The 26772-nt window shown below is 41.0% G+C and overlaps 1 protein-coding gene across 5 annotated transcripts in view; it reads left to right on the top strand.

The window, feature by feature from the left end:
- pbrm1 (polybromo 1) overlaps positions 1-26772 on the top strand; it is an 85391-nt gene that overhangs the window by 38859 nt on the left and 19760 nt on the right. For 4 of the 5 annotated variants that reach the window (XM_068051914.1, XM_068051912.1, XM_068051910.1 and 1 more), the window contains 12 exons: positions 3621-3942; positions 4704-4806; positions 7272-7914; positions 9481-9701; positions 10722-10913; positions 11677-11834; positions 13423-13692; positions 22206-22351; positions 22651-22808; positions 23103-23286; positions 24445-24655; positions 26209-26407. In XM_068051914.1, the coding sequence (XP_067908015.1) occupies positions 3621-3942; positions 4704-4806; positions 7272-7914; positions 9481-9701; positions 10722-10913; positions 11677-11834; positions 13423-13692; positions 22206-22351; positions 22651-22808; positions 23103-23286; positions 24445-24655; positions 26209-26407 (2807 nt within the window). The remainder of the gene's footprint in view (positions 1-3620; positions 3943-4703; positions 4807-7271; positions 7915-9480; positions 9702-10721; positions 10914-11676; positions 11835-13422; positions 13693-22205; positions 22352-22650; positions 22809-23102; positions 23287-24444; positions 24656-26208; positions 26408-26772) is intronic. The other variant, XM_068051911.1, reaches the window with a different exon arrangement.

Genomic DNA, 26772 nt, shown 5'->3' with positions numbered 1-26772 from the left:
TGCTGCAAATGCCACGCTAGGTTATTATGCACCACTTTACATACTCCATTGCACAGATTTTCAAAGCTTAAAAGTATGGACATTCAGTGAAATAAAACAAATTTTTCTCGCTGCTTAACGAGCAGATTACGCGACATCATTTCAAGCAGGAGAAGACCTTTGATCCATCTAGCCACTGCATTTTCTTAGTGCATTTCTAATAACCTTCAGTCCTCTTTGTTGGCAAAAACCTATCTAGTTCCTTCTTGAAACTCATTAAGATTTCTTATTCCATGCCCATGCCGATAATCTGTTCCACATACTTAACATACTCTTAGTAAAAAAAAAGTTTTGCTACATTTCCTATTCATTAAACCTGGAGATATTTTGCATGCTTACATTTGATTTGAACAAATGATAGCATGCATACCATGTGAAATTGAGCTTGGAAAACAGAAACATTATCTTTTTGTTTTTTTTTAAATAAGTTCTGATTTGACGTAATACATATGATTTCTATTTATTGCCCATCCCTAATTGCCCTTGAGAAGGTGGTGTTGTGCCTAAAGGACACTGAAAAACACAATGGAAAATATTGTCATGAAACAGATTATGAATCTGTAATTGCAAAAAAAGATACAGGACTTTGCACAATAGCTTGCTTGCTCGTTTATTATCATCTGTCTGCATAAGACAGACATGATAAATTATTTGGTAATTCTTCGTGGAACATTTTAGAATGGTGTTTGAGGTCCAAGATCACAACAGAATCCAGAAGGATATTGAATTGCATGTCTGATTGGGTTGGCATCCTTCCATCAATGAAAGATGATGAACACGCAGCAAACAATCCATTTAGGTGGGCTGTCTTCTCTTGGTGCACCTTTGCTGATGGCTGTGAAGGCCAATCCTCGAGCGGCATGTTCTGCCACATGTTCTGCACGTGAAGCCAAGTAACGCTATGAGTTGTTGTTTTCGATGTTGGCGCCTGTTGCCAAGCTGCTGTAGCATCTGGTCGTCATGGTAGTGCATACTAGTCCACAAGATGTGTCGCCATTTCCCTCTTTCGCCAGCTAGTGACTCCCAGGTGTAATAGTTGACATTTAGGACCCTCATGTCACGCTTGCAAGCATTCTTGAAGCAGAACTTTGGGCGCCGCGCTGGTCGTCTGGCCCCGGCTACCTCACCCCACAGAAGGTCCTTGGGTATGCGACCGTCTTCGATCCTGTGAACGTGTCCAATCCACCAAAACTGCCTCTGTTTGGTGCCAGCCCACTTGAGAGAATTGTCACATTTGTGATTTTGTCCTGCGAGGATATACCCATAATGCACCACAGACAACAATGATGGAAATTAATGAGCTTCTTTTTCTGGTAGCTCTAAGTCATTCATGTTTCACAGCCATACAGCAAGGTGCTGAGAACACAGGCCTTATAAACCATCAGCTTGGTCCTAAGGGTCAGCTTGGTGTTTTCCCATGTGTGTTTCGCAAGTTGGCCAAAGGTGGTAGCTGCTTTCCCTATGCGTGTATCAAGCTGTGCTTCAAGGGACAGATTGTCTGTCAGTGTGGACCAAAGGTAGCAGAATTTGCTAACCACTTCCTGTGGGATGTTATTTTGTGTGATCAGCGGTGGAGATGCACCACCTTGTCCGAGGACCACAGTTTTCTTGACACTTATAGTCAAGGAGAACATGTTGCAGGCATGGGAGAGACAGTCCAGGAGTCTTTGTAGCTGAGTTTCCGTATGAGTGACTAGCGCAGCATCATCAGCGTAAAAGAGTTCTCTGATCAGGACATGATGTGTTTATGTCTTCGCTTTCAGCCTTGATAGATTGTAGAGCTTGCCCTCAGACCTAGTGTGCAAGTAGACTCCTTCCATATCGTCAGGGAAGGTGAAGATCAGGAGCATGGAGAAGATAGCAAACAGAGTGGGGAGCTAGGACACAACCATGTTTCACTCCATTCTTCACTCTGAAACTGTTGGAAATTGAGCCATCAAACTGTACAATGCAGCGCATGTTGTCATGGAAGGAGCGGATGAGACTGAGGAGTTTTGGAGGAGTCAGTTTTTCCCAAAATCTCGTAGGCCCCTGCTCTGCTGACGGTGTTGAATGCCTTAGTGAGATCTACAAAAGGTCAAGGGGGATACGCTACGCTCCTTATACATCTCTTGTAGCTGCCGTATGGAGAAGATCATATCCACAGTAGATCTGCTGTCACGGAAACTGCACTGTGGGTACACTCTGTCTGCAAGTAAATGCAATCTTTTAAGTATGGCCCTAGCAAAGGCCTTCCCCATGATGCTAACGAGTGAGATGCCCCTGTATTGTCACCTTTGTTTATATATAGTGTGATGATTTTGGCATCACGCATCTCTTGTGGAACTGAGCCTACTTTCCAGCAGAGAAGGAGAAGGCTATAAAGATGTGGCAATAAATGGAACTTTCCATGCTTGAGCAGTTCGGCTGGGACTCCGTGGTTGCCCAGTGCCCTTCTGTTCGCTAAATGGTCTATGTCCTTCTCCAGCTCCAGTGATGAAAGTTCTTCATCTAACTCATCCATAACAGGAAGTTGCGGGAGACCGTTGAACGCAGACTGGGAGATATCAGACTCACAGGAGTACAGCTCACAGTAGTGTTCAGCCCAGTGGGACATCTGTTTACTTCTGTCGGTGAGTACTTCACCACCGGCCGACTTCAGGGGAGCAACTTTGGTGATGGCAGGGCCAAGCGCCCTCTTGATCCCTTCGTACATAGCTTGTAGATTTCCTTTGTCACATGCAGTTTGGATTTCTTGACATAAGCTGATCCAGTGTTTGTGCAGTATCTCCCTTTCCTTTGCAAGGCTGTCATGGCTACTTTCAGGTCATGTAGTGTCTTAGTTGTTGGGTTTATGTTGTGCATCACATAGACTTTGTTTTTTGCATCAATGACAGATAACATCTCAGCTGAGTAGGTATCAAACCAGCTCTTGTTGCAGGTTCCATCTTTACCAAATGATGTTTCTGCTGCTTCATAAATGATTGAGCTTAGTGACTTCCAAGCTTCATCGATGCCAGCATCGATGCATCTATCTGCATGACCACAATGAGATCCACAGTCAGGGGAACAACTCATCTATCTGGAAGCCCCTATATAGGGGATTTTAAATGACAACTTTATAGTGGAATAGGATAAGTAATGCATCCACCATACATGACTGTTCTGTTTTTGAGAAGACTGTTGATATTCCTGTGCAATTTTACATGCAGTTCAACTTTACAGGAGGGCAGTAAAATTTTGGTTCATATCACCTTTTCTGATTCTGAAAGCTATTTATTCTGATGAATGCTGCTGTTCTGTAATTAGAGAGGAATTTTAGATATTTTGTTGACCATGTACCTATTTGTAATTATCACAAATTTGGCACCATGACAATTGACTGGTTTTATTGCAGTTTTGAAAAAGATAAATGCTAGGCAGGGAACAATTTATTGCAAACTGATAGATATAAATTGTATTTTTCTGGATTAAAAAATGAATTACTTTATTTTGGTGCAGAAAGGTAAACAGACATGCATGGAATTTATTGGTTTTGCATTGTGTTCCATTTTATTTTTACTGCCTTTCCTTTGAAGACTAATGATTAAGTATACACACAGATTTTTAAATTCCAGCATTAAGAAGCTAGAAAAGAGTGGAAAGAAAACTGAATCTCAGTTAAAGCACAGACTGAAAGTACTATACAATACAATTGTCGAGTCTCATGATCCAACAACAGGACGAAGATACTGTGAGCTATTTTTGGTGAAGCCATCCAAAAAGGACTATCCGGATTACTATAAAGTCATCCTGGAGCCTATTGACCTGAAGATACTAGAACATAACATACGTAGTGAAAAATACTCAAGTGAGGAGGCATTTATAGATGACTTGAAGTTAATGTTTCGAAATGCAAGGCACTATAATGAAGAGGGCTCACAGGTATGTATGCTAATTATTATAAGGTAACTCACCTCTGAATCACAAAAATACAATTCCTTGTATATTCAAGTAAAAACAATATATCTGCATGATGGGGATGTGACCATAGATCTTGACACCGTAAAATACCTAAAAACAATTAATTTGCAAAAAGCAGGCTGCAATTTTCTACCATCTACTGCACAGTGCTGCAAGGCTATGAATTCACATTTATGGTTTGCCCTAGAGTGAGTCTAACCTCAGCCTCAACATTCTGTGAAAGGTACAAATTCTCCAGTGGGCAAGTCAACCCAGATTATTATCATGCACCTTCCAGTGGCTGGTTATAAAGCAGCACTGGTAGAGAGTCCAGAGTCAGTCTCTGCTTTCTCAATTTAAGAATGTGTTTCATGGCCTGAAAGAGGGGCACAAGCAAGAAGGAGAAAACAGTTTAGGAGAAAATGGGGGGAATTTCATAAAGTAAATTAGTACATGAAACAATTGTGACAATCCTTTTATTCATTTGTGTGTGTATTTTTTTTTATATATATATATATATATATATATATATATATAATGTATCTATGTTTATATAGAATTAAATGTATTATGGATCATGAAAAATGAAATTGACTTTTTCTTGCTAATGCTTCTAATCTATATATTGTCATACTAAAAATGAAATACTTTTGTTTAGCAGTAGCCCTCCCTGAATCATTTTACAGTTTCTTGATATAGTTTGAATATAAATCAATTTATGAGAGTTTTTGAATTACTGACAGGTATACAATGATGCCAACATACTGGAGAAAATTCTAAAAGAGAAAAGGAAAGAATTAGGTCCTTTACTTGATGATGATACAGCTTCACCTAAATTGAAACTAAGTAAGTTGTTTAAAAATTGATTTAGCTTTTTTGGTTAACTTTCATTCTCAAAGCAGTTCATTATTGCTAACAAAGAACAGATAAATCTTTTTGAATGTGAGAGAGTATACTGTTGTATGACCATCACTTTTATAGTTTCTTACCTGTGCTTGCCCCACCCCCACGTGGTGCATATTATTTGTGACTGAGAACCTTTGTCTGTTTTGCTTTAGATATAGCAGTTTATAATACATCTGCAAGGATGTGATTTAGGTTGGTACATTTCCTACTTCTGTCAGACAAGCCCGCTACCTCTTGGGCTCACTTCAGGAGTGCTTCCCTCCTTTCTGCACCCTACCTGACCTGACTGATCCGCTTCAACTTCTTCAGTCTCACTGATTCCTGTCTAAAGTTTTTAGCTGGTCTCGCAATCTGCTCTCTTCCCCCTTTCACAGTAGTTTTAGCAACAACCCTGATTTTCAGACCTCCTGATTTTCCACTTACTGAATTTAACTGGAGAACCTGGAGCACCATTAGAGCTGACCTCCATGCCAGATTCTAAAAAGAGAAAGGAAGAAAGTCATTAGAGGCCAGTATCCCAAAAGGTTCTCTGACCTTCTCAGTCCCCCGGCTCGGGTCTGCACCTTCAGTTTATGTCTCACCTTGGTCTATGAGCAAAGCCATGGCAGTTCAACTAGTACTGGATATCCGTACTAAATATTAAACTCTACAGACTGTACGCCTGATTTTACTGAAATCATAGTGGACAGCACTGAATGACCAAATTTTTAATTGATGCAAAAATTCTCACTTTTATTGTAATAGCATAGAATAATAATGCCAAGGACAAATGACATCTCGTAAAGAAGCTAAATGGAATTTTTTAAACTTCTGGGGGTAAAAATTTGTGTGGGCCCAGAATCAGCTCTCTCTTCCTGTTCCGGAGCCTGTATTAAACTGTCTCCTTGCAACAAAGTCATCAGCCACCTGCCTGATTACTGTACAGACAGTAAACTGACTGACTGTTACTGATGTTGCTGCCTGGAATGAGCCTGTGGCATAGAAGTTGAGAGCCACCATTTCTTTCATAGCCACAGGCAGTGCTGTGTGCTCTCTGGTGTTTAGCTCCAATTCTACTGCAACAGGTGACAAGTCAGTTCTTGCCTGCTTGCTGGAGCACAGCCTTCTCACACACTGCGCTCGTATCATGTTGAGATAAGATATCCTGTTCCAGAAGCCCCACATACTGTAATGCCTACTTCACCATCTTCTTTGACTGTCCACAGATGTTACCCTTCTGCTGTGGTGGTCTCGGTGGTAATCCCAGCAACATACCCATCTTTCTTACAGTGCAGCACAAGTCAATAGCTGTGTACTCTCAAAAGTGGCCAAAATAGCCAAAAAAAAAGACTCCAAAAATCCTTCGCCAAAAATGGCTTTTCAGACACCTCAATAGCAATAGGGCTCCAGCCAGCTTCCCCAGTGATTGTGCAATGTATTTCTTTGGGGGCATAAGAATAAACTAATCAAATGCTCCCTGCCACCAATTTCCAAAAGGGGTCCTAATTCAAGCACAAAATGAATTATTTTATTGGGGCAGGCATTTATTTCAGAAGGCCGCCAGGAATACCTAATGTGTGCCTTAAACAATATGGCAGCAGCGTCAGACACCTTTTTCATGCACTCCTGGTGCAGGATGTCCCACCACAAAATTTGTAAATGGATTGCCAATTTTGCATTTAAAAACTTAGTGAAATGCAAAGGAAGTTCTACCCCCCCAGATTCTTGATATTATTGCATTTTATTGAATCCTTTAAAGATTTTGTCACAGAATTTGAGATGTCAAATATAGTAATGAACTTATTCAACAGAAAGATGAAATATTGACGTAATTACAGTATGTGAAACTATCATCCAGTTTAAAGGTGTAGACTATGCACTGAGCTATGTTTTTATGTACAAAGGAAAGATGACATTAAATTATTCTTGTCTACTAAAATATTGATGCCCCTTAGGGGCAGGAAACATGGTCAGTATTAGTCAGATTTACTTATTTGGCAGCACAAAGTCGTAGAAAATATAATCCAGCATAGTGAACTGTGGAGAAAATAGAGAAATTTGGCCTAACTAGTTTAGAGATTATTTAGGATTTCTTTTAATGTTGTCCGTGTTTTCTATCTGAGCATGTTTTTATGTAAACAAAGGTACTAAATTAGTTCTGTAAGTAGGGTGTGTAAGATTTGCAGCCACTAACGTTAGAGAAGAATTATAATGACCTAGCCAAGAAATTAAAATTTTCATCTAAACTGCTGTTATTTAGGAAAGAAGAATGTTATTCATAACTAGCCGTATATTTACTGCAATAGGTGGACAATTGCTAAAAATAGTTGTCAGTTTGGACTGGCAATTATTCAAAGAATCCTTTTGAGCTACAGTGTTAATTCCTGCGAAATGGCCATTGAACATCTTTTGACTTTTGTTTTCAGGCAGGAAGAGCGGTATTTCCCCTAAAAAATCCAAGTACTTGACCCCATTACAGCAAAAATTAAATGAGTTATATGAAGCAGTCAAAAACTACACAGACAACAGGGGTCGAAGATTGAGTGCCATCTTTCTCAGACTACCTACTCGATCAGAACTCCCGGATTACTATCTGACAATTAAAAAACCAATTGACATGGAGAAAGTGAAAAGTCATATGATGGCTAATAAGTACCAGGACGTTGATGCATTGGTTGATGAATTTGTATTGATGTTTAATAATGCTTGTACTTACAACGAACCAGAATCTCTTATTTATAAAGATGCACTTGTCCTTCACAAAGTCCTTCTAGAAGCTAAAAGGGAATTGGATGGAGATGATGATGCACACATTCCCAATGTAAAGTTACTTATACAGGAGTTGATACACAATCTGTTTGTCTCCGTCCTTAGTCACCAGGATGATGAAGGACGTTGTTATAGTGACTCTTTAGCTGAAATTCCAGCCACTGATCCAAGTGTCCCTAACAAGCCACCTTTGACCTTTGAAATTATTAGAAAAAATATTGAAACTAATCGGTATGGAAGGCTTGATGTTTTTCAGGAGCACATGTTTGAGGTATTAGAAAGAGCAAGGCGGTTAAACAGGTGAGCATCTTGAAAAGTGCAAACTTTCATTTTCTTCAGATTAACCGTTCACTAATAGCATTAGTTTCTAAATATGTATTATTAGCATTGATGTCTACCATCATTTAAAACCATTCCTGGAAAATGTGCTCAATAGAATGGAAGTGTGAGAAACATCAAGCTTCAAGAAAAAATTGTGTGTTGTTAGTTTACCTTTTCTTCTCCGTTATTATTAAATCCCATCTTAAAAGGAGAAGTAAAAAAAAAAAAGTACTTTTGTGCTAATCAAGGTGAGGAATGTTAGTACAAGGGAAATTTTCACTTTTGAGCATCCAGTGTTGTTATCAGCTGTCTCAGGAATAGTATATAGAGTATATGCAGATTCAAAATAAAGTAGCCAGTAATCTGCAGTAATAAAATGCATCCAGAAGAGCATTTGCTACTACACTAGTGTTTTTTTTAAATTTACCTCACAAGACACCTTATGATTTCTGCAGATGATGGACAGAGTACAGTCATGTAGTGGTTTTGGTACTGGCTCAGCAATTTGGAGGTTAAGAGTTCAAATCCCACCATGACCAGTTGTGAGATTAAATTTGATAACCTTGGCAATTGGTGGGAAAAATATGGCCATGAAATCCCCCTGGTTCACTAGTTTTCTTCAGAGAACTTGCCACCGCTACTAGGCCTGACAAATGTTTTCACTACATCTTGTTTTAATATTCTCTGATGTAGCCTGGAAAGCCAGTCAATCATAAAAACAGTTAACACAAAATAAAAGGGTCTACCATCTACTCATTAAAATAGCCGCACAGTAGTGTCATGCACATCCCGATAACCATTGTTTTTTTTTAATTGACAACTTATAAAAAGTTGTGTGTTGTAGACTTACGCATACAAGGAGCTTGGTAGAGAAAACCTATACTTCTTATACCTTTAAAGTCCAGCAGAAAAGAAAACTTTAATCTCATCAGTTTGACATGGATTTAAATAGAAAAGTAAATGTATCTGATAATCTGCTCAATTGTTGCATATAAGAATTATAGGAATGTATGATGACCTGTACTACTTCCTGGCATAAATGTATTTATAGACTTTGTGATGGCTTAGTGAGTAAATGCACTCTGCAGTGTGGTACTCGGCCACATGGGTCAGGAAGATCCCAGGTTCAATTCCTGGTCCTGCTGAATTACCAGATCTCAGCCAGGACAGCAGCGCAGTCTCGCTGATTGAACTCTGTCTCTGGCTAAAGAAGGGTATTCCCATTTTTGCTTTCTATGCAGCGATCCATGTGCATGTTGTGGATATTGGGTAAGAACAGGTTCAGCCTTGGCTTTGATTGCCTCTCAATCTCCCCCACACACAGCTGAATAATGTACTGATACTGTTTAGGCTGAAACATAAATAACCAACTGAGTGATGTACAGGAAGGCTGTCCACACCTTGGAATGATATTACGGCATATCACCACCTCCAGAAATAGAAAAAAGGAAAATTAGAGGGAAAGATAGTGGTGGGCTGTAGAAGAGAATGCACTGGACTGTGTAGCATGAATGGTACTAACAAGTAACTTTGTGGCCTACTTAGAACTGATTCTGAAATCTATGAGGATGCAGTGGAACTTCAGCATTTTTTCATTAAGATCCGTGATGAGTTGTGCAAAAATGGAGAGATTCTACTCTCACCAGCTCTCAGCTATACTATGAAACACTTGCAGCATGACTTGGAAAAAGAAAAGAAGGAAAAACTGCCAAAAGAAATAGAGGAGGATAAGCAGAAGAGAGAGGAGGAAAAAAAAGAGTTATCAGGTACTGTTTATTTGGGTTTTTTGTTTGAGTACAATCGTCAGTACTCCTTATAAATAATTAAAACATTCCAAAAAATTTTAACGTCTTTTGGTAATATTTGACCTTTTTTGTGGCATTGTAATAGGGCCTGAAGCATTTTGGGTTAGTTATTTAAGTTCATCCTGTGCTTGTGGGCTCCATATCTTCTTCCAGCCAGCTCTCCCAAGAATGTGATCACAATTCACATATTCCAAAGCCAATGAATGTTAAAAGAGAACAGGTTTCACCTCATAATCAAGTCAGTGCCATTTGAAGATGCACAGGGTTTGCCCCCTTTATTTGTCACTGAAATGGCTCAGGCAAGGAGTGGAGATGTGAAATATTAGGTCACTGTGAAATTGAAAGTATAGTATAAAAATGGGAACATGTTCAAGACTGAAATGGAAGGGAGTATTTTGTCCAAAAATTCCCAAGCCTTCTCCTTTAATCCTAGTTATTTGGAATTTCTTATCGAGGTTTTAAATACTAATAGTAGCTCCTTTTTCTTTATTTACTAATATTCTCCCATTCCCATCTATTCTGAAAATGTTGACTTCTTGCTGGGTTGTGTTTCAACAGGTGCTGACTGCCTTGCAGTATCTTGCCCGTATGGTTCTCCTTACAGCCATATAACCTTCATGTGTGTGCCTTGACTGTGAGAGTCAGGAGGCCATGGAGGTGTCCCATTTGACCCCAATTTTGTTCTCACCAGATACTGCTACCACAACCCACTTAAGATCAACTAATTCAGCAAAGATCAAGGATTGAATCTGGGAAGTTTATAGTCTGCATGGTTCAGCTACTTATTAAGCTATCAAAGCTGCTCAAAAAACAGCTCTCAGCTGTAACTCAAACCAGAATATTGTGATTAGGGAAAACCCTTTTATTTTGAAAATGTACAGGGTTTGTATTTATAGAAAACTTTAGAAGACCAGACCATTGTACTGTTTTTTTTAAACACATGTTTTAATCACAAAACAAATTCTGTGATTTGATAAACAGAATCTGAGAAAAATATGAGTGACGATCACTCAGGAAGCCATGGAACATATGGAATTCAGCGTACTTATAGTCAAGACTGCAGCTTTAAAGACAATATGTACCATGTCGGGGATTATGTATATGTTGAACCAGCTGAACCAAACCTCCTCCCTCACATTGTCTGCATTGAGAGACTCTGGGAAGATGACACCGGTAATGGGTTCAAATTGAAACTTTTTCTCACGGCTAAGTATAAGACAACACTATGAAAAACAAAATAGTGAGTGGTTGATTTGTATGGGACAGACCATGAATTTTAACTTGCATGTAAACACCACGCAGGGAGGTTGCCCAGTAAAATGAGGCGGGCTCCCTGCTGGCTTGGGGGTAGGGGCCCTCTCTTCTGTGGGCAATCTGTGGCCCATGGAGGGCTCCTGCCAGCAAACAACCCACCTCCCTGGACCCCCCCATTTCCACGTACTCGACGCCTACCCTTCCCTCGCCCCCGTATCGCCGGGGCCTGTCAGACTGGCCAAGGCAACCTGGTTTCACTTGCCTTAGGTCCGGGTTGCCAGCACTGGGCCTGGGTCCAAAGTCTGGTGCGGTACTTACAGCGGCCACCGCACCCGGTAGCACTGCCTATACTACTGAGCCACCAGCCCTCCGATTGGCCAGCAGCTCTTGGAGGTGGGATTACTGCCTTTAAAGGGACTGGAATCCTAACACAGGGCTGTTAATTACCCTGCGCTATCGAATCACACCCGGTGGGGGTGGGGGAGTGGTTCTCCAAAAGTCTGAAGTGGGATTCCCCCTGGCTTTTTGGCCTATGTCTTCAGAGAGGTTTTATTTTACAACAGTTTGTTTCAAAGTTGCTATTAAAATCAGTTTTGTTGCTTTTTACTTTTTAGTACTTTTCACAATTTTATAATCTCTTAAGTAGGTAACTGAACTGTGTTGCACACAATATATTTTGTAGGTGAGAAGTGGCTGTATGGTTGCTGGTTTTATCGGCCAAATGAAACTTTCCACTTGGCTACACGAAAATTCCTTGAAAAAGAAGTTTTCAAAAGTGACTACTATAATAAAGTTCTGGTCAGCAAAATTCTAGGCAAATGTGTAGTGATGTTTGTAAAGGTGAGTATTTGTTTTCTAATTTCTGCATAGTAGTATTTACTGAAAAATGAAAAACTGCGATGGAAGTCACAGGTACAGAACAGCATGGTAATACAATGTATTTTGAGTCCCAGTGTCACAGAATGGCACACAGTTTGCACTTATGATTCTCTGCACATCATGTTCCTTACATCAGCAATGCAACAGTAAGAAAGTATTTAAAACGCTAGAGGTCTTTCCATGATGGAAATCGGGAGGTTCATCCCAGTCTGTGCCCACTCACTGCCTTATAAGCTGGATTTAGACCAGCATTTGTAGAGGCCTGGGGGCAGGCGGGGAAGTAAAATGATCCAAATAAGCAAAAGGAAAGAAAATACGCTTTGTTTCCCACCCCCTTCCAATTTTATCCCCATACCATTTCTTTCCTGAAAATGGTGACTTGAATTGAGATTTTGACATCATCCATCTGATATCTTGCTAAATGGCCATTCTTCATGTGTGAGCCTAGATAGCAAACATTGGAGGGCTATTTTCTGCTGTGAACGATCAAAGCCAAACCTTATCCTGTCTTTGACCAATACCCATCAATGCACTTTCTAGAAAGGGTCACTAGGAACCCTGGCTAATCTAAATTGTGATTTTATCCTCCCTAGCCCAGAGATTCCTGGATCTTTAGTGGCGAAGCCACTGCTGCCCAGCACAAATTACCTAATTTATCACATACTCAGAATTGTATCTGTGAACTTCCTATTGTATATGACTCATTTATCCTGTAGACTCTTTGGGGTTCATATGTATTTAGACTTTGCATTGAATTTCTTCTTATGTTCTCATTTGTCCATTAAGTTTAAATGAATCCTTTTAGTATAACTTGTATTTTGGTAACAAAATATGGCACAGTGGCGCAGTGGTTAGCGCCGCAGCCTCACAGCTCCAGCGACCCGTGTTCAGTTCTGGGTACTGCCTGTGCGGAGTTTGCAAGGTCTCCCTCTGACCGTGTGGGTTTCTGTCGGGTGCTCCGGTTTCCTCCCACAGCCAAAGACTTGCAGGTTGATCAGTAAATTGGCCATTGTAATACCTAGTTGTAGGTAGGTGGTAGGAGAATGGTGGGGATGTGGTAGGAAATATGGGATTCATGTAGGATTAGCATAAATGTGTGGTTGTTAGTCAGCACAGACTGGTGGGCCGAAGGGCCTGTTTCAGTGCTGTATATGTCTATGTCTAAATGATTTAGACTCAGACTTAGGGGTAGAAATTCATCTCGGGCAGTGGTGCAGAACAGGCAATATTGAATCGGCTTCCTGTTAAACCAGTGCCTAATATTTGGTTCCATTGCAGTCAGTGGAACTGAACGTAAGGTCCTGCATATAACAGGCGGTCGATCCGACACCGCCCATTTTTTGCCACTGCCCGAGATGAGTTTCTACCACTTCGTGTTTCACTGATTTTATCAGTCTTCGTGATTGTATTAGAGAATTTTCATTTGATTTTTAGATTGTTAAAGTAATTTTTATATTACCTGAACAATTTACTTGTTAAAAATAAGAGTAACATGACATGAATATAATGTGCTTTTACTTTTCCTTCCTCTGTCTATCCACAAATATAGGAATATTTTAAAATTCACCCTGAGGGTTTCAGAGATGAAGATGTATTTGTCTGTGAATCTCGATATTCCGCAAAGACCAAGTCTTTCAAAAAGATTAAATTGTGGACTATGCCCCTAAGTGCAGTGAAATTTGTTCCAAGAAACACTCCACTGCCAGTTGTTCGAGTTGCTTCTGTATTTGCTAATGCAGACAAAACGGAAAACAAAGAACCTGTTGAACCAATGCTTGAAGAAACCAAAGGTGATGAGTGTAACAGCATTATTGATAAGGTACAAACATTTGTGTTACATAAGAGGTCAGAATGAAAATTACTTACTATGTAAGATGGTTATTTGTGTACTGGTAGCGCATTGACAGAATGTATATGTTTGGATTTTGTTGTCCACCATAGGCAGCAGATCTGTCAGAAACTTGCTTCAAGAGGCTTATATTGTTATACACTTTCTCATTAATAGGAAAAAGTTGAATCTGTATGAAGGCTGCAGTGTATCTCGGGAATTTATAGTTAGTGATCCGACTCTTATTGGCATTAAATCCAAGAGGTGCAATTCCACTTGTTGGAAGTAACTTCTTGCCAAGTGGATGATCCATTTCAGCCTCCTTCTGATGTCCCCAACATCACAAATGCCAGTCTTCAGCCAATCCGATTAACTTCATGTGATATCAAGAAACAGCTGAAAGCACTGGATACTGCAAAGGCTATAAACCCTGACAACATTCCGGCAATAGTACTGAAGACTTATGCTCCAGACCTATCCGCACTCCCAGCCAAGCTGTTCCAGTACAGCTACAACACTGGCATTTACCTGGCAATGTGGAAAATTGCCCAAGTATTCCCTGTCCAGAAAAAACAGGACAAATGCAATTCGGCCAATTACCGCCCTTTCAGTCTACTCTCGATCACCAGCAAAGTGATGTAAGGGGTCATTAACAGTGCTACCAAGCGATACTTGCTCAGCAATAACCTGCTCACTGACGCTCAGTTTGGGTTCCATCAGGGCCACTCGGCTCCTGACCTCATTACAGGGTTGGTCCAAACATAGACAAAAGAGCTGAACTCCAGAGGTGAGGTGAGAGTGACAGCCCTTGACATCAAGGCAGCATTTGATCGAATATGGCATCAAGGAGCCCTAGCAAAACTGGAGTCACTGGTTGGAGTCATACCTAGCACAAAGTAAGATGGTTGTGGTTGTTGGGGGTCAATCATCTCAGTGCCAGGACATTGCTGCAGGTGTTCCTCAGGGTAGAGTCCTAGGCCCAATCATCTTCATCAGTGACCTTCCCTCCGTCATAAGGTCAGAAGTGGGAATGTTTGCTGATGATTGCACAATGTTCAACACCATTCACGACTCCTCAGATACTGAAGCAGCCCCTGCCCAGATGCAGCAAATCCTGGACACATCCAGGCTTGGGCTGATAAGTGGCAAGTAATATTTGTGCCACACAAGTCCCAGGCAATGACCATCTCAACAAGAGAGAATCTAACCATTTCCCCTTGATGTTCAGTGGCATTACCATCGCTGAATCCCCCACTATCAACATCCTGAGAGTTACCACTGACCAGAAACTGAACTGGTCCAGCCACATAAATGCTGTGGCTACAAGAGCAGGTCAGAGGCTAGGAATTCTGCGGCGAGTAACTCACTTCCTTGCTCCTCAATGCCTGTCCACCATCTACAAGGCACAAGTCAGGAGTGCGATAGAATGCTCTCCACTAGTCTGGATGGGTGCAGCTCCAACAACACTCAAGAAGCTCGATACCATCCAGGACAAAGCAGCTCACTTGATTGGCACCCCATCCACCACCTTCAACATTCACTCCCTTCACCACTGACGCGCAATGGCAGCAATGTGTACCATCTACAAGATGCACTGCAGCAACTCACCAAGGCTCCTTTGACAGCACCTTCCAAACCTGCGACCTCTACCACCCAGAAGGACAAGGGCAGCAGATGCATGGGAACACCACCACCTGCAAGTTTCCCTCCAAGCCATACAGCATCCTGACTTGGAACTATATCGCTGTTCCTTCACTGTCGCTGCATCAGAATCCTGGAACGATCTTCTTAACAGCACTGTTAGTGTACCCAAACCCCAAAGACTGCAGCAGTTCAAGAAGGCAGCTCACCACCACCTCCTCAAGGGCAATTAGGGATGGGCAATAAATGCTGGCCTAACCAGCGATGCCCACATCCTATGAATGAATAAAAAAAAAAGAACTTGATATCCACACCAATGGCAGTATGTGACATACGAAAATACAAAAATGGACAATGAAAAAGTATCGAGTCAAACAATGGTCACCTATCCTTTAGATTGTTTAATCTCATGTGCTAGGTATCAGTATGGCTCAGTAGCAATTTCTTACCTGAGTCAAAAGGTTTTGTGTTCAAACCTTATCAAGGACCTGAGCCCCTGAGCACAAAACCTCCTCTGACACTTAATTGCAGAACTAGGAGAACAATAAAGATGAGACAGTAAACAGAAGTCCTTTTTCCCATGTCCTGGCCAACTTTTCTCTCTCAACTGAGACTACCTTGATGAGGCAAAAGACTTGTAGTCAGTTTTCAGGGAAATCTAGGATAACTTTCCACAGCTCCAAGGGCAATCAAGCAAGTTCCAGAAGACCATAATTATTCGTATCCCAACACTAGATGTAATTAAGTAACCCCTACCCAACATGCCCAAATGCTATAGAACTATTAAGGACCAGGAAAGATCATTTCCATTCATCAGTGCAGTTCTAAAAGTCACAGATGTCCTGTCCCACTTTACATGTCTTACCAATCAATAGCTGTGTCTGACACAAATCTACACATTACTCTTAAAATTGATAACACTTTACTGCTTCCACGGGTGGACTGTTCCACATTAACCACCCTCCAGGCGGAATTTTTATTTGATTAAAAGCAAAATACTGCAGATGCTGGAAATCTGAAATAAAGACAAAGTGCTGCAAAAGCAGAATTAACATTTCAGGTCTGTGACCTTTCACAGACCTGAAATGTTACCTCAGGATTTTTATTTGATTAGGAGGGTGGGATCAAGGACAGGTGGTCGCTTAAACTCATCCTTCGTGTTGGCATGCCAGTTTAAGAGGCTCCGCCAAAAGCTGGAAGAGCCAACCCACCCGACATCACTGAAAGACCAGTTAAGCAACTTAACAAACTTCTCGTCAGCTTGTTAAGAGCCAGTCTTGAATTTTCATTGAGGCATGTGATCCACGCAGGGTTCAAACCACAACAGGGAGGAGGAGGCGCAAACAAAGTGGGAAGCCACTCAGAACGGTGGGACAGCAGCAAGAGGCTCCATCAAAGAGGGAAGGCTCAGAAAAGGCCCTCATTCACAGGCAACCAGTCGCACAGGCTCAGGAGAATTATTTGTCATATCTCCTCACTTTTGACGAGGGTATTTTGTGGAGGTGGAGTCCTTCTGATTACGGACCTCACAAGTTCATGAGAGGGGGGTTCAGTAAGACTGCACATTCCAATAGAAAGGAAGGAAGGACAGACAGACATAAAAGGAAATGGGGTTAAACTACGAGATAGAGTCATCTAGCGATGCAGCATCTCCAGGTGCAGAGGCAGGCACAGGGGTCAGGAGGGCAATGAAAGTGAACCCCTCAGTAGAGGATCTACCCACAATGGAAAAACTACCTGCACATGTCAGAGCATCAGTGCCACAGGAGACTGCACCTGTGCAGGCAGATGATTGCTGACTTCTGTGTCCTCGTTGAGGGTCATCTGAGGGTTCATGGCAGCCATCGCCTACCTTAGTGCAATAACATGGCCAGTGCTTTATTGAAGTACAGTGTGATGTTATTTACAACAGACAAAGGCTAGACCAAGTGACCCACTAAGTTACATTACCGACGTGGTGGCCTGCACTTGCGGCCACTCCTACGAGGTGCTCCCCTTGTAGCTGAGGATGTGGAGGCAGACTGCTCGCTAGTACCTCACTGGGCCTGAAATGCCATGGCGCTCGGCCCTGTCATGGAGGTGCCAGGGGTTGGAGGGTGGTGGGGGCATCTCCAAAGGCTTCTGCACGGGCATCACTGCAGGGCAGTCTCAGTCACAGGGCATGACTCTGCAGATGCTTTGTCCATCCGAGGTGGCACGGAGGTGGATGATGATGATGGAGCCCCCTGAGGGGTGGCCCCCTCATTATTATCTGTCGCCACCTCAGCCCTTTCATGGCACCCTTGGTCATTGGACAGAACCACCAGCTGGCATCCACTGCATGCTTCATTGCGCCATTTGCGGCACTGACCGGTCAGTGCTACAGACTGCGGCATGAATTCCGTGAATGTCAGTATGCTGCTCCTACATCCACAGCTTATTAATGCCATATACGGCTCTCCAAGAGGTTGGCCACCCTCAGTGGAGGAGCTCATGTACTTAAAGCACAGAGCCATTGTGGAGCACATGAGATGAATGGACTCCTCCATTCTCATCCCATGATTCTGCAGTTTCTCAGGTAACTGCGACATATGGGCACACATCCCATGCTGGTTTTCCAAGTAGAACCGCCTGTTTCATCACTCCCTAGGCTCTGCATCTCCGTCCTGCTGAGCAGGTTGCATCTAATCACAGCTGACTCTGCCTTCCCCTTATCCTCTTGCTGTGATGTGATATGCGCTTCATCCTGTGTCACCTTCTATAATAACCCACAAGGACCCACCAAGGTGCAAGTATCTGCATTGGTGGAGGGTGCACAAGAAAGATGTGACATTGCAGGCTCCGAGGTGTCTTCATCCTCTGATTCCTCAGGAGCTTGTTGGCGCTGTGTGGGCTCCTGCCCCTCTACAGCTGACTTTGTGAGAGACATAAGAGAAGATGGTGATGAGAGATCAGGACAGTCAACAGATGCTCAAGCTGCTTAAAATAATAAGACAGCCATGCTTTGACAGATTATTGCATGGGGAGTATTGCCATGCATCCCCTGAACCTGGAGGTGTCGAGATATTTTCACCCTGTCTACAGCGGACCCCATCAAGGGCCAGCTCCTCAAAGTGCATCAACCAGGCTAGCTGTGGCACCCGCAGACATGCCCTCTTTTCCTCCCTGGCATTCAACTCCCACTTAGCCTGCAAGGTGAAGAAAGCTACAGGTAGGACACTCACTCTCTCCCTCACCACTTGCAGCTTTTCAGTCGCATATGATGTTGCTCTCTGCACTCCAGCCTCCTGCTCAACATCACTAAGGTTCTGATCACGATATGCCAGTCGGGCCTTCCTCCCCCCCAACCTCCAATCACATGGAGCAGGCAGGTTCTCTGACGCTGGCAATGGCACCGGTGGCTGTGCGCCGGCACCATTTTTAAAACCCTGCTGGCTAATTTAAATTTTTAAAGTTATTACCCCCCACTGTACTGATTAAAAATCTGCCGCCCCTTTCCCACCCCCCCAATAACAACATAATTCGTTATTTGCCCTCTCCTTCCCCAAAGTACTTACCTTCCACATTTGACCTTCTCCCCGCACCCCCCCCCAAACTGAACAAAGTGCCCCTTCCTACCATCCCATGCACTAATGATGTAAATTTGACTCCATTTCGCCCAGCCCCCCCCCCACCACACCAAAAGTCTTAAGTACCTACCTTCCCCACCACTGCTGCACCTGCTTTCCCCAGACGGGGAAATGAAGGCACGTGAGTGCTGGCCGCCACTCAGCAGATCGCAGCCCAACAGTAAGATTGGAGTCAATTTTATTTAAATATATGCATTCTGCTAATTTGAATATTTTAATTGGATCCTGCTGCCCTGTAGCGGGTGGCCATCCGGAGCCTCGCCGCAGCCGGAACGATCTTCCTGTCCCCTGTCACTGAGCCCGACATCAGGAACTTTGTAAAATCCCAGCTGTTGTGTTGTTACTCATGTTGGTTTCCTAGTTCCTTCGTTGTGCTTTTTACCCAATGGAATTGATTTCTTCCTTGGTGCCGATCCCAACTAGCAGTGCTTGCTAATCCATCAAGCTTAGTTTCTTGCTCATATCCTTAATATCTGCCTTCCTAAAATTAAAAGTTTTTGTTGTACTCTACTTTTCTATCATAAGTCTAATTTTAAACGTCTCCATATTCTGGGTCCTATTAGCTGGTTTCCCTTTGACCATATCCACCATTTCTTGGTAATTACATATAGCAAGTCTAGTATTGCTTCAATTGAGGTTTCCATGACCATTTGAGTCTAGTACATACACAAATTTAAGAAGTTGCAAATAATACATTGAACCTCTTGAAAACTTTCTAAATTCAAACGTTTTTAAAGTTAGGAAAGAACCCATGCCCTGACCAGTCCTAAATTTAACATTAAAACTTAACCAGGCAGCATGTGGAGTTCCATTCTGTTGTTTTGCTCATATGTGTAATGCTCTCAATCTGTCAGCTCTGCATTACACTCTGTGCTTGACCAAGACCAAAGCTGTAATATAACATTCTTATACTTTCTGGGAGAGTATGGGTTTTAATATAACATAGGAGAATGTCTCATTTTCCCTGTAATTTATATCCCACTAACAAAATTATAGGAATCCATATCTTTGAACATACAATTTCTGAGAATGCAGTTTGTTAGGAGAAAAACTGAGGAATTAATAAGGGAAAATAAGTAAATGGCAGATGAATTGAACAGGTATTTTGCATCGGTCTTCACTATAGAGGATACAAGTAACATCCCAGAAATAGCTGTAAATCAGGAAATAGAAGGGAGGGAGGAACTCAAGAAAATTACAATCACTGGGAAAATGGTACTGAGCAAATTGTTGGACCTGCAGGCTGACAAATCCCCGGGTCCTGATGGACTTCATCCTAGGATCCTAAAAGAAGTGGCTAGTGAGCTAGTTGATTCATTGGTTTTAATTTTCCAAAATTCCCTAGATTCAGTGAAGATTCCATTAGGTTGGAAAATAACGAACATAACTCCTTTATTCAAAAAGGGAGACAGAAAGCAGGAAACTACAGGTCAGTTAGCTTAACATCTGTCTTGGGGAATATGTTAGAAGCTATTATTAAAGACGTTATAACATGGCACTTAGAAAAATTCAAGGTAATCAGGCAGAGTCAACATGGTTTTGTGAAAGGGAAATCATGTTTATTGGAGTTCTTTGTAGAAGTAACATGTGCTGTGGATAAAGGTGGATGTACTGTACTTAGATTTCCAGAAGACATTTGATAAGGTGCCACATCAAAGGTTGTTGCGGAAAATAAAAGCTCCTGGTGTAGATGGTAACATATTGGCATGGATGAAGATTGGCTAACTAACAGGAAACAGAGAGTAGGCATAAATGGATCATTTTCTGGTTGGCAAGATGTAACGAGTGGTGTGCCGCAGGGATCAGTGCTGGGGCCTCAGTGTTTTACAGTTTATATAAATGATTTGGATGAAGGGACCGAAGGTAAGATTGCTAAATTTGCTGATGGCCTGAAGATAGGTAGGAAAGTAAGTTGTGAAGAGGACATAAGGAGGCTACAAAGGGATATAGTTAGGTTAAGTGTGGACAAAGATTTGGCAAATGGAGTATAATGTGGGAAAATGTGAAATTGTCCATTTTGGCAGGAAGAATAAAAAAGAAGCATATTATCTAAATGGTGAGAGATTGCAGCGCTCTGAGATGCAGAGGGGTCTGGGTATCCTCGTGCATGAATCACAAAAGGTTAGTATGCAGGTTCAGCAAGTAATTAGGAAAGGTAATGGAATGTTATCGTTTATTGCAGGGGGAATTGAATAGAAAAGTAGGAAGGTTATACTTTAATTGTACAGAACATCTGGAGTACTGTGTACAGTGTTGGTGTCCTTATTTAAGGAAGGATGTAAATGCGTTGGAAGCAGATCAGAGAAGGTTTACTAGACTAATGGGCGGATTGTCTTATGAGGAAAGGTTGGAGAGGCTAGGCTTGTATCTGCTGGCGTATAGAAGACTTGATTGAAACATACAAGCTCCTGATGAGTCTTGACAGGGTGGATATGGAAAGGATGTTTCCTCTCTTGAGAATCTAGAACTAGGAGTCACTATTTAAAAATAAGGGGTTGCAGATTTAAGACAGCTGAGAATTTTTTTTCTCTGAGGGTCAAGAGTCTTTGGAACTCTCTTCCTCAAAAGGCAGTGGAAGCAGAGTCTTTAAATATTTTTAAGAGGAGGTAGGTAGATTCTTGATAAGCAAGGGGTGAAAGGTTATTGGGGGTAGGCAGGAATGTGGAGTTGAGGTTACAATCAGATCAGCTGTGATCTTATTGAATGGCGGAGCAGGCACAAGGGGCCAAGTGGCCTACTGCTGCTCCTAATTTGTATGTATGTATGTATATATATGTAACAGTTATTCTCCCATTTTCTGTTCAGAGAAATTTCACCCCCTTGATCTATTATTAGAATTATTTTAAGTTATCTTTCACTTTATTTGCAATGCCTGTTGCTTTCACAACTTTGTGGACTTCACCTTCCTTCAGGTGATATGTGCAGTGCTCTGCCCATACTGGAGTTCACTGGGAGGACACTCTGAATTCAGAACATAAACAATACACTTGTAATCAGCAAAATCTCATCATGACCTATTTATACATCCTAACTATGTGATTTATTGTGCAAGGGAAACTTGATTGAAGCATGAGTACCACTTGTACTTGCACAAGATTGTCAAAACAGTAATTTCCAGAAATGCCCTACTAGTGTAGTCATTTAAATATTTTCTCAGAACTCTGTTTTCATGGGTTCAATTCTCAGTAGTTGAATATTGTCAGTAGCTGTAAGATGCACTCCATACAGGTAATATTACTCAATCTGTCTGTCCAGGAACGAGAGGATGTGCCAGTGGAAATTTCAAATGGAGAACCAGGCTGCCAGTATTACGAGCAGCTTCATTATAATGACTTGTGGCTCAAAATTGGAGATTGTGTGTTCATAAAGTCACATGGTTTAGTGCAACCACGTGTGGGCAGGTCGGTAACTTACAACTCAAAATATTTAAATTATAATACTAATTTTTCTTTTCATCATCTGTGTAATTTTTGAGAAACATTGCTATAAACAGTATTTGGTTATTGCTGTAATATGAACAGAATTATTTAAATCTTCCCCCGCCCTGCCCCCCCCCCCCCCCCCCCCCCACCGCAGTATTATTGCAAAAAACAGAACATACAGGTGGTCTTATGGCTCCTATATTCCTTTCAATAAAATAAAAGGAATTACTGTTCAAAAAGTGAAAAAAAATCGAACTCCTTGTATACCTTGTTGCTAGGATTGAAAAAATGTGGGTACGAGGTGGTGCTGCATATTTCTTTGGCCCCATATTCATCCATCCTGAAGAGACTGAACATGAACCTACCAAAATGTTTTACAAGAAAGAAGTGTTTCTTAGCAATGTGGAAGAAACCTGCACCATGACTTGTGTGCTTGGTAAGTAATTAATATCATAAGATTAATATGGGGTGGAACAATATATTAGGTTTCAGCATCAATTTCACAAACTATTCTGGAGAGTATTTGGAATTCTAAAAAGTCCATTTTGACTATGTTAGTAGCTTTTTGATCATCAATCAAATAAATTATTCTGACCGTAGTCATCAAAATACTAATTGGTGTGAAAGATTTTTATAATATGCAGATTGTTACAAATCACTGGATTTCATGTTGCAGTATATATTTAATGTTAGTGTTTCTAAAGTAATATTTTGGTGCTGTTGCATGCAGGCAGGTGCAGTGTATTATCATTTAAAGACTACCTCTCTTGTCGACCAACGGAAGTGAACGAAAATGATGTGTACATTTGCGAGAGTCGTTACAATGAGACTGACAAGCAAATGAAACGATTCAAAGGCCTAAAGAGATTCTCTTTATCTGCTAAAATATTGGATGATGAGATATACTACTTCAGGTAAGGCCTAGCATTGTAAAATAGAAAAGAAGCACTCTTCTAATGGTGAAACCTTTCTGATTGGCTTTGACACTGGTTGCTCCACTTCAGTGTTTATGAGCACGTTTCTTGATGGCTCCTTTATCTGTAATGCACCAGCCATTAATTCAAATAGTGAAGAGCTGAAAAGCGAAGAATTAAAAAAAAATAATCACTAGTGTATTTCCCACAGGGTGGATTGTGGGTTGAGGTGTAGAGGTACAGGAAAACAAGGAATGGAGGGAAGGCATTGAGACAGGATAGGAGTGAGTAGCGCATAGTGGTTGAGCCCCATCAAGGAATGGGATAGCTAGGGTCAGTGAGCCTGGGAAGGGGGTCGGGGGGGGGTGGTGCTGGCTGCAAAGCGGACTGGAGCCCATGCAGATTACTGGAGGACATGAGCAGGAAAGCAGAGAGCAATTGAGCTGCATCGTCTGTTTTTCTAATATTGGTTCTCTGAATTTATTTGGTCCATGCTGATTACTTAAACCAATAATACCACGTGGTTACCATAAACCAGTTACTGATACTGCAAGCACTCAACAGTCATGCATTCTCTACACTTATACATTCTTATAGAAATAAAACTTACAATGTTGATACTTAATCCTGGTGCCACTAATATTATAACATCAGACTTCTAATAGCGTACCCCAAATTCAAATGCTAGTTTTGAATGACATTCAAACCCCATAACCACAGTTTAGGTAGCTTTTATCTATTCTTCATTGTGCCGCTAGACTGAGCATTTAATGACGACGTAATCCATTTCTAAAGAGGGAAAATTACTGTCACAAAGACACACTTATATTTTCTTGGGAATAGATAGATCCGCAGCTTGTAAATGTCCTTCCTGTGTTTAAAAATAGTTCATGTGGCAATGGAGATCTAAAAAAGGGTAAATATTTAAAAGCAATAAAAAGAAAAAATGTGCATTTATATAGCACCTTTCACAACCTCTAGCTGTTCCAATGGCTTCTGCAACCAATTAAATACTTTGGCAATGTAGTCATTGTTATAATTAAAACTTTTAAGGAATCTTACTTTTCATAGTATTGCAATAAATATACAAGTCTTGTACAGTAACAGTTCTCGATAAAATAGAAATCTGTTTTACAGTAATTATGTATATTGTTCCAGGAAACCTATTGTTCCCCAAAAGGAACCATCTCCTCTTTTAGATAAGAAAATACAGGAGTTAGAGATGAAATTTGCAGAATTTGAAGAGCCTGATGAAGATCATGAAGAGGGTATTGAAGAGGAGACTGAAACTGCTGAACAGCCCTCTGTGCCTCAGTTACAGACTCCTGTTACCAATGAAATGGAAATAGCTCCTTATACACCTCCACAGGTATAGTAATAGGATCTTGTTGGGGACTTCTTTAGGTACAGAATCATTGAAAAGCGTAGAAAAGTACTTAAGAGGAGTCATGTTTTACAGAAGTCAAAACACCATTTTGAAGAACAAAGCCAGAAACAATTCTGGGCATATGGAACACAAGAATTAGGTGGATTAGAGGAATCCTGATGTCCCTTTTTATTGCAAATCTTGATCATAAAATTTCACCTGGATAGTTACATATAAATGACTATGTCAAATCTTCCATTATTCAAGCAATATTGATGGTTAATATACCATAATCATGGTCACCTTCGTTGCAGTGACTCCAAAATGTCAAGCCTAGTAATGGAAGTTTAAAACAAAATCAAACTCTATGGCCAACTTGGTAATGTGATCTCTGAACCAGGCAGTTCCTTGGCACTTGAGGGAATTGTTGATGACTCAACAGCCAAACCTGACTCACCAATGGAATCCTGAAGTGCTCGACCTGTCACTGGGGCTAGGATTCTTCACATTTGGTCCCAGATTATCTTGCAAGCCAATGTCCCCATGGGTGGTTTGATCCTAGCTAGACAAGTTCAAGGCTTTACATGGTGATTAGTTTCTATACATATTTGAGTTACATCGGAGGAAGATAAAGATCAGGCCTTCACATTTTCTACTGTGGGAAAAGCAGGACTGGTGATACTGTGGACTTAAAATAGTTATTAAACAAGCAACAATTTGTAAATCACATTTGCACAGTTTCACTCAGTAGAATAATGAATTCTTTATTTACACAGTTGTGCACTTGTTGCGTAATGTGGTATTGTTTGATTGGTCCAGATACTTTCAGCTGCAGATCACTCATGTGGCATCACAGGTTTATCGCAGTAACAATTAGAACCATTTTGACAGTGTCAGGATATAAGTAACAAAATTATGAGATGACTATCATATGGTGAAGATAGTCACATGCCCCAGACCACCATTACCAATCTAAACCATTGTAGCTGGGAGGTGCCGAGTGAGGGCTGTAGCATCTTCCTGCAAAGAACCAAGAAAATCAGAGCAGTCACACTTGGGCAATACTTTGCTAGTTCCAGAGTACATTGGGAGTAGACTGCATATCCACCTTCTTTGGCTGCAAGATGTTGAGGAAAATAGACCCAGAAAAATTACAAAAAGGAAGTGAAAATCTACCCAAAAGAATACTCCTAAAGAAAAAATATAGCAATTGTTTGGGATAGTAATACAAAAATCACTTGGTGTAATCAGATATAACTCCAAGTCTATTTTTTAATTTTTTTGTATTCAGTCACTCTGCCCTTACAATTCAGCAATATGTACATCAATTTAATTTAGATTTAATGTTGAAATTTATGTAATACTTTTATTTTTGTACTGTACTTATCTAAAGTGTGTAACATAAACAGAATGCATGCTGAGGACCCATGGAATATGATTTTGCCGACCTTATTTGAATATAAATCATATTCGAAGGATCTTCCTCATTTATCCTTTATACATATATATGACTTAGAAACGCTAATATCTAACTGTCCTATGTTGCTTACATATAGTCAACCCCCAAATCCATTAAGGGTACTAAACAGAAGGAGGGAAAGAGGAAGACCAACCCAAGTGGTTACATCTTGTTTAGCAGTGAAATGAGAGCTGTTATCAAAGCCAAGCATCCTGACTTCTCTTTTGGAGAGCTGAGTAGGCTTGTGGGTACAGAATGGAGAAACCTTGAGGCTGTCAAAAAAGCAGAGTATGAAGGTATCTCATTATTTATTCTTTATGATAAAGACATTCAAGGTGTATGTTTTATTAAAAAAAACAAGTGACTTGACATCTCAGTGGCCAGTCAATGCCTAAATTAAGCAATCTGATAATCAACAACCACATACAGACGTGGTACGTATCTTTACTATTTCATCTACTTCAGAGTATTACTATTGTAATTTTAAGGTTGGTGCCAGCTACCTAACAGTTAATTTGTTAAACCTCCTTTCTGTATGCAGAAAGGCTTATGATCTGCCCAAGGTTCAAATTTGCTTTCAGGCAACAAGTTTCAGATGGTGATTTTGCTGTCTGGCCGATTTGGTTTATCATTCAAAATAAAGATTTGAATTTGAAATACA

Source organism: Heterodontus francisci, chromosome 19, assembly GCF_036365525.1.
Source record: "Heterodontus francisci isolate sHetFra1 chromosome 19, sHetFra1.hap1, whole genome shotgun sequence".
Classification (NCBI taxonomy): domain Eukaryota; kingdom Metazoa; phylum Chordata; class Chondrichthyes; order Heterodontiformes; family Heterodontidae; genus Heterodontus; species Heterodontus francisci.
This window is presented reverse-complemented; position numbering and strand designations above follow the sequence as displayed.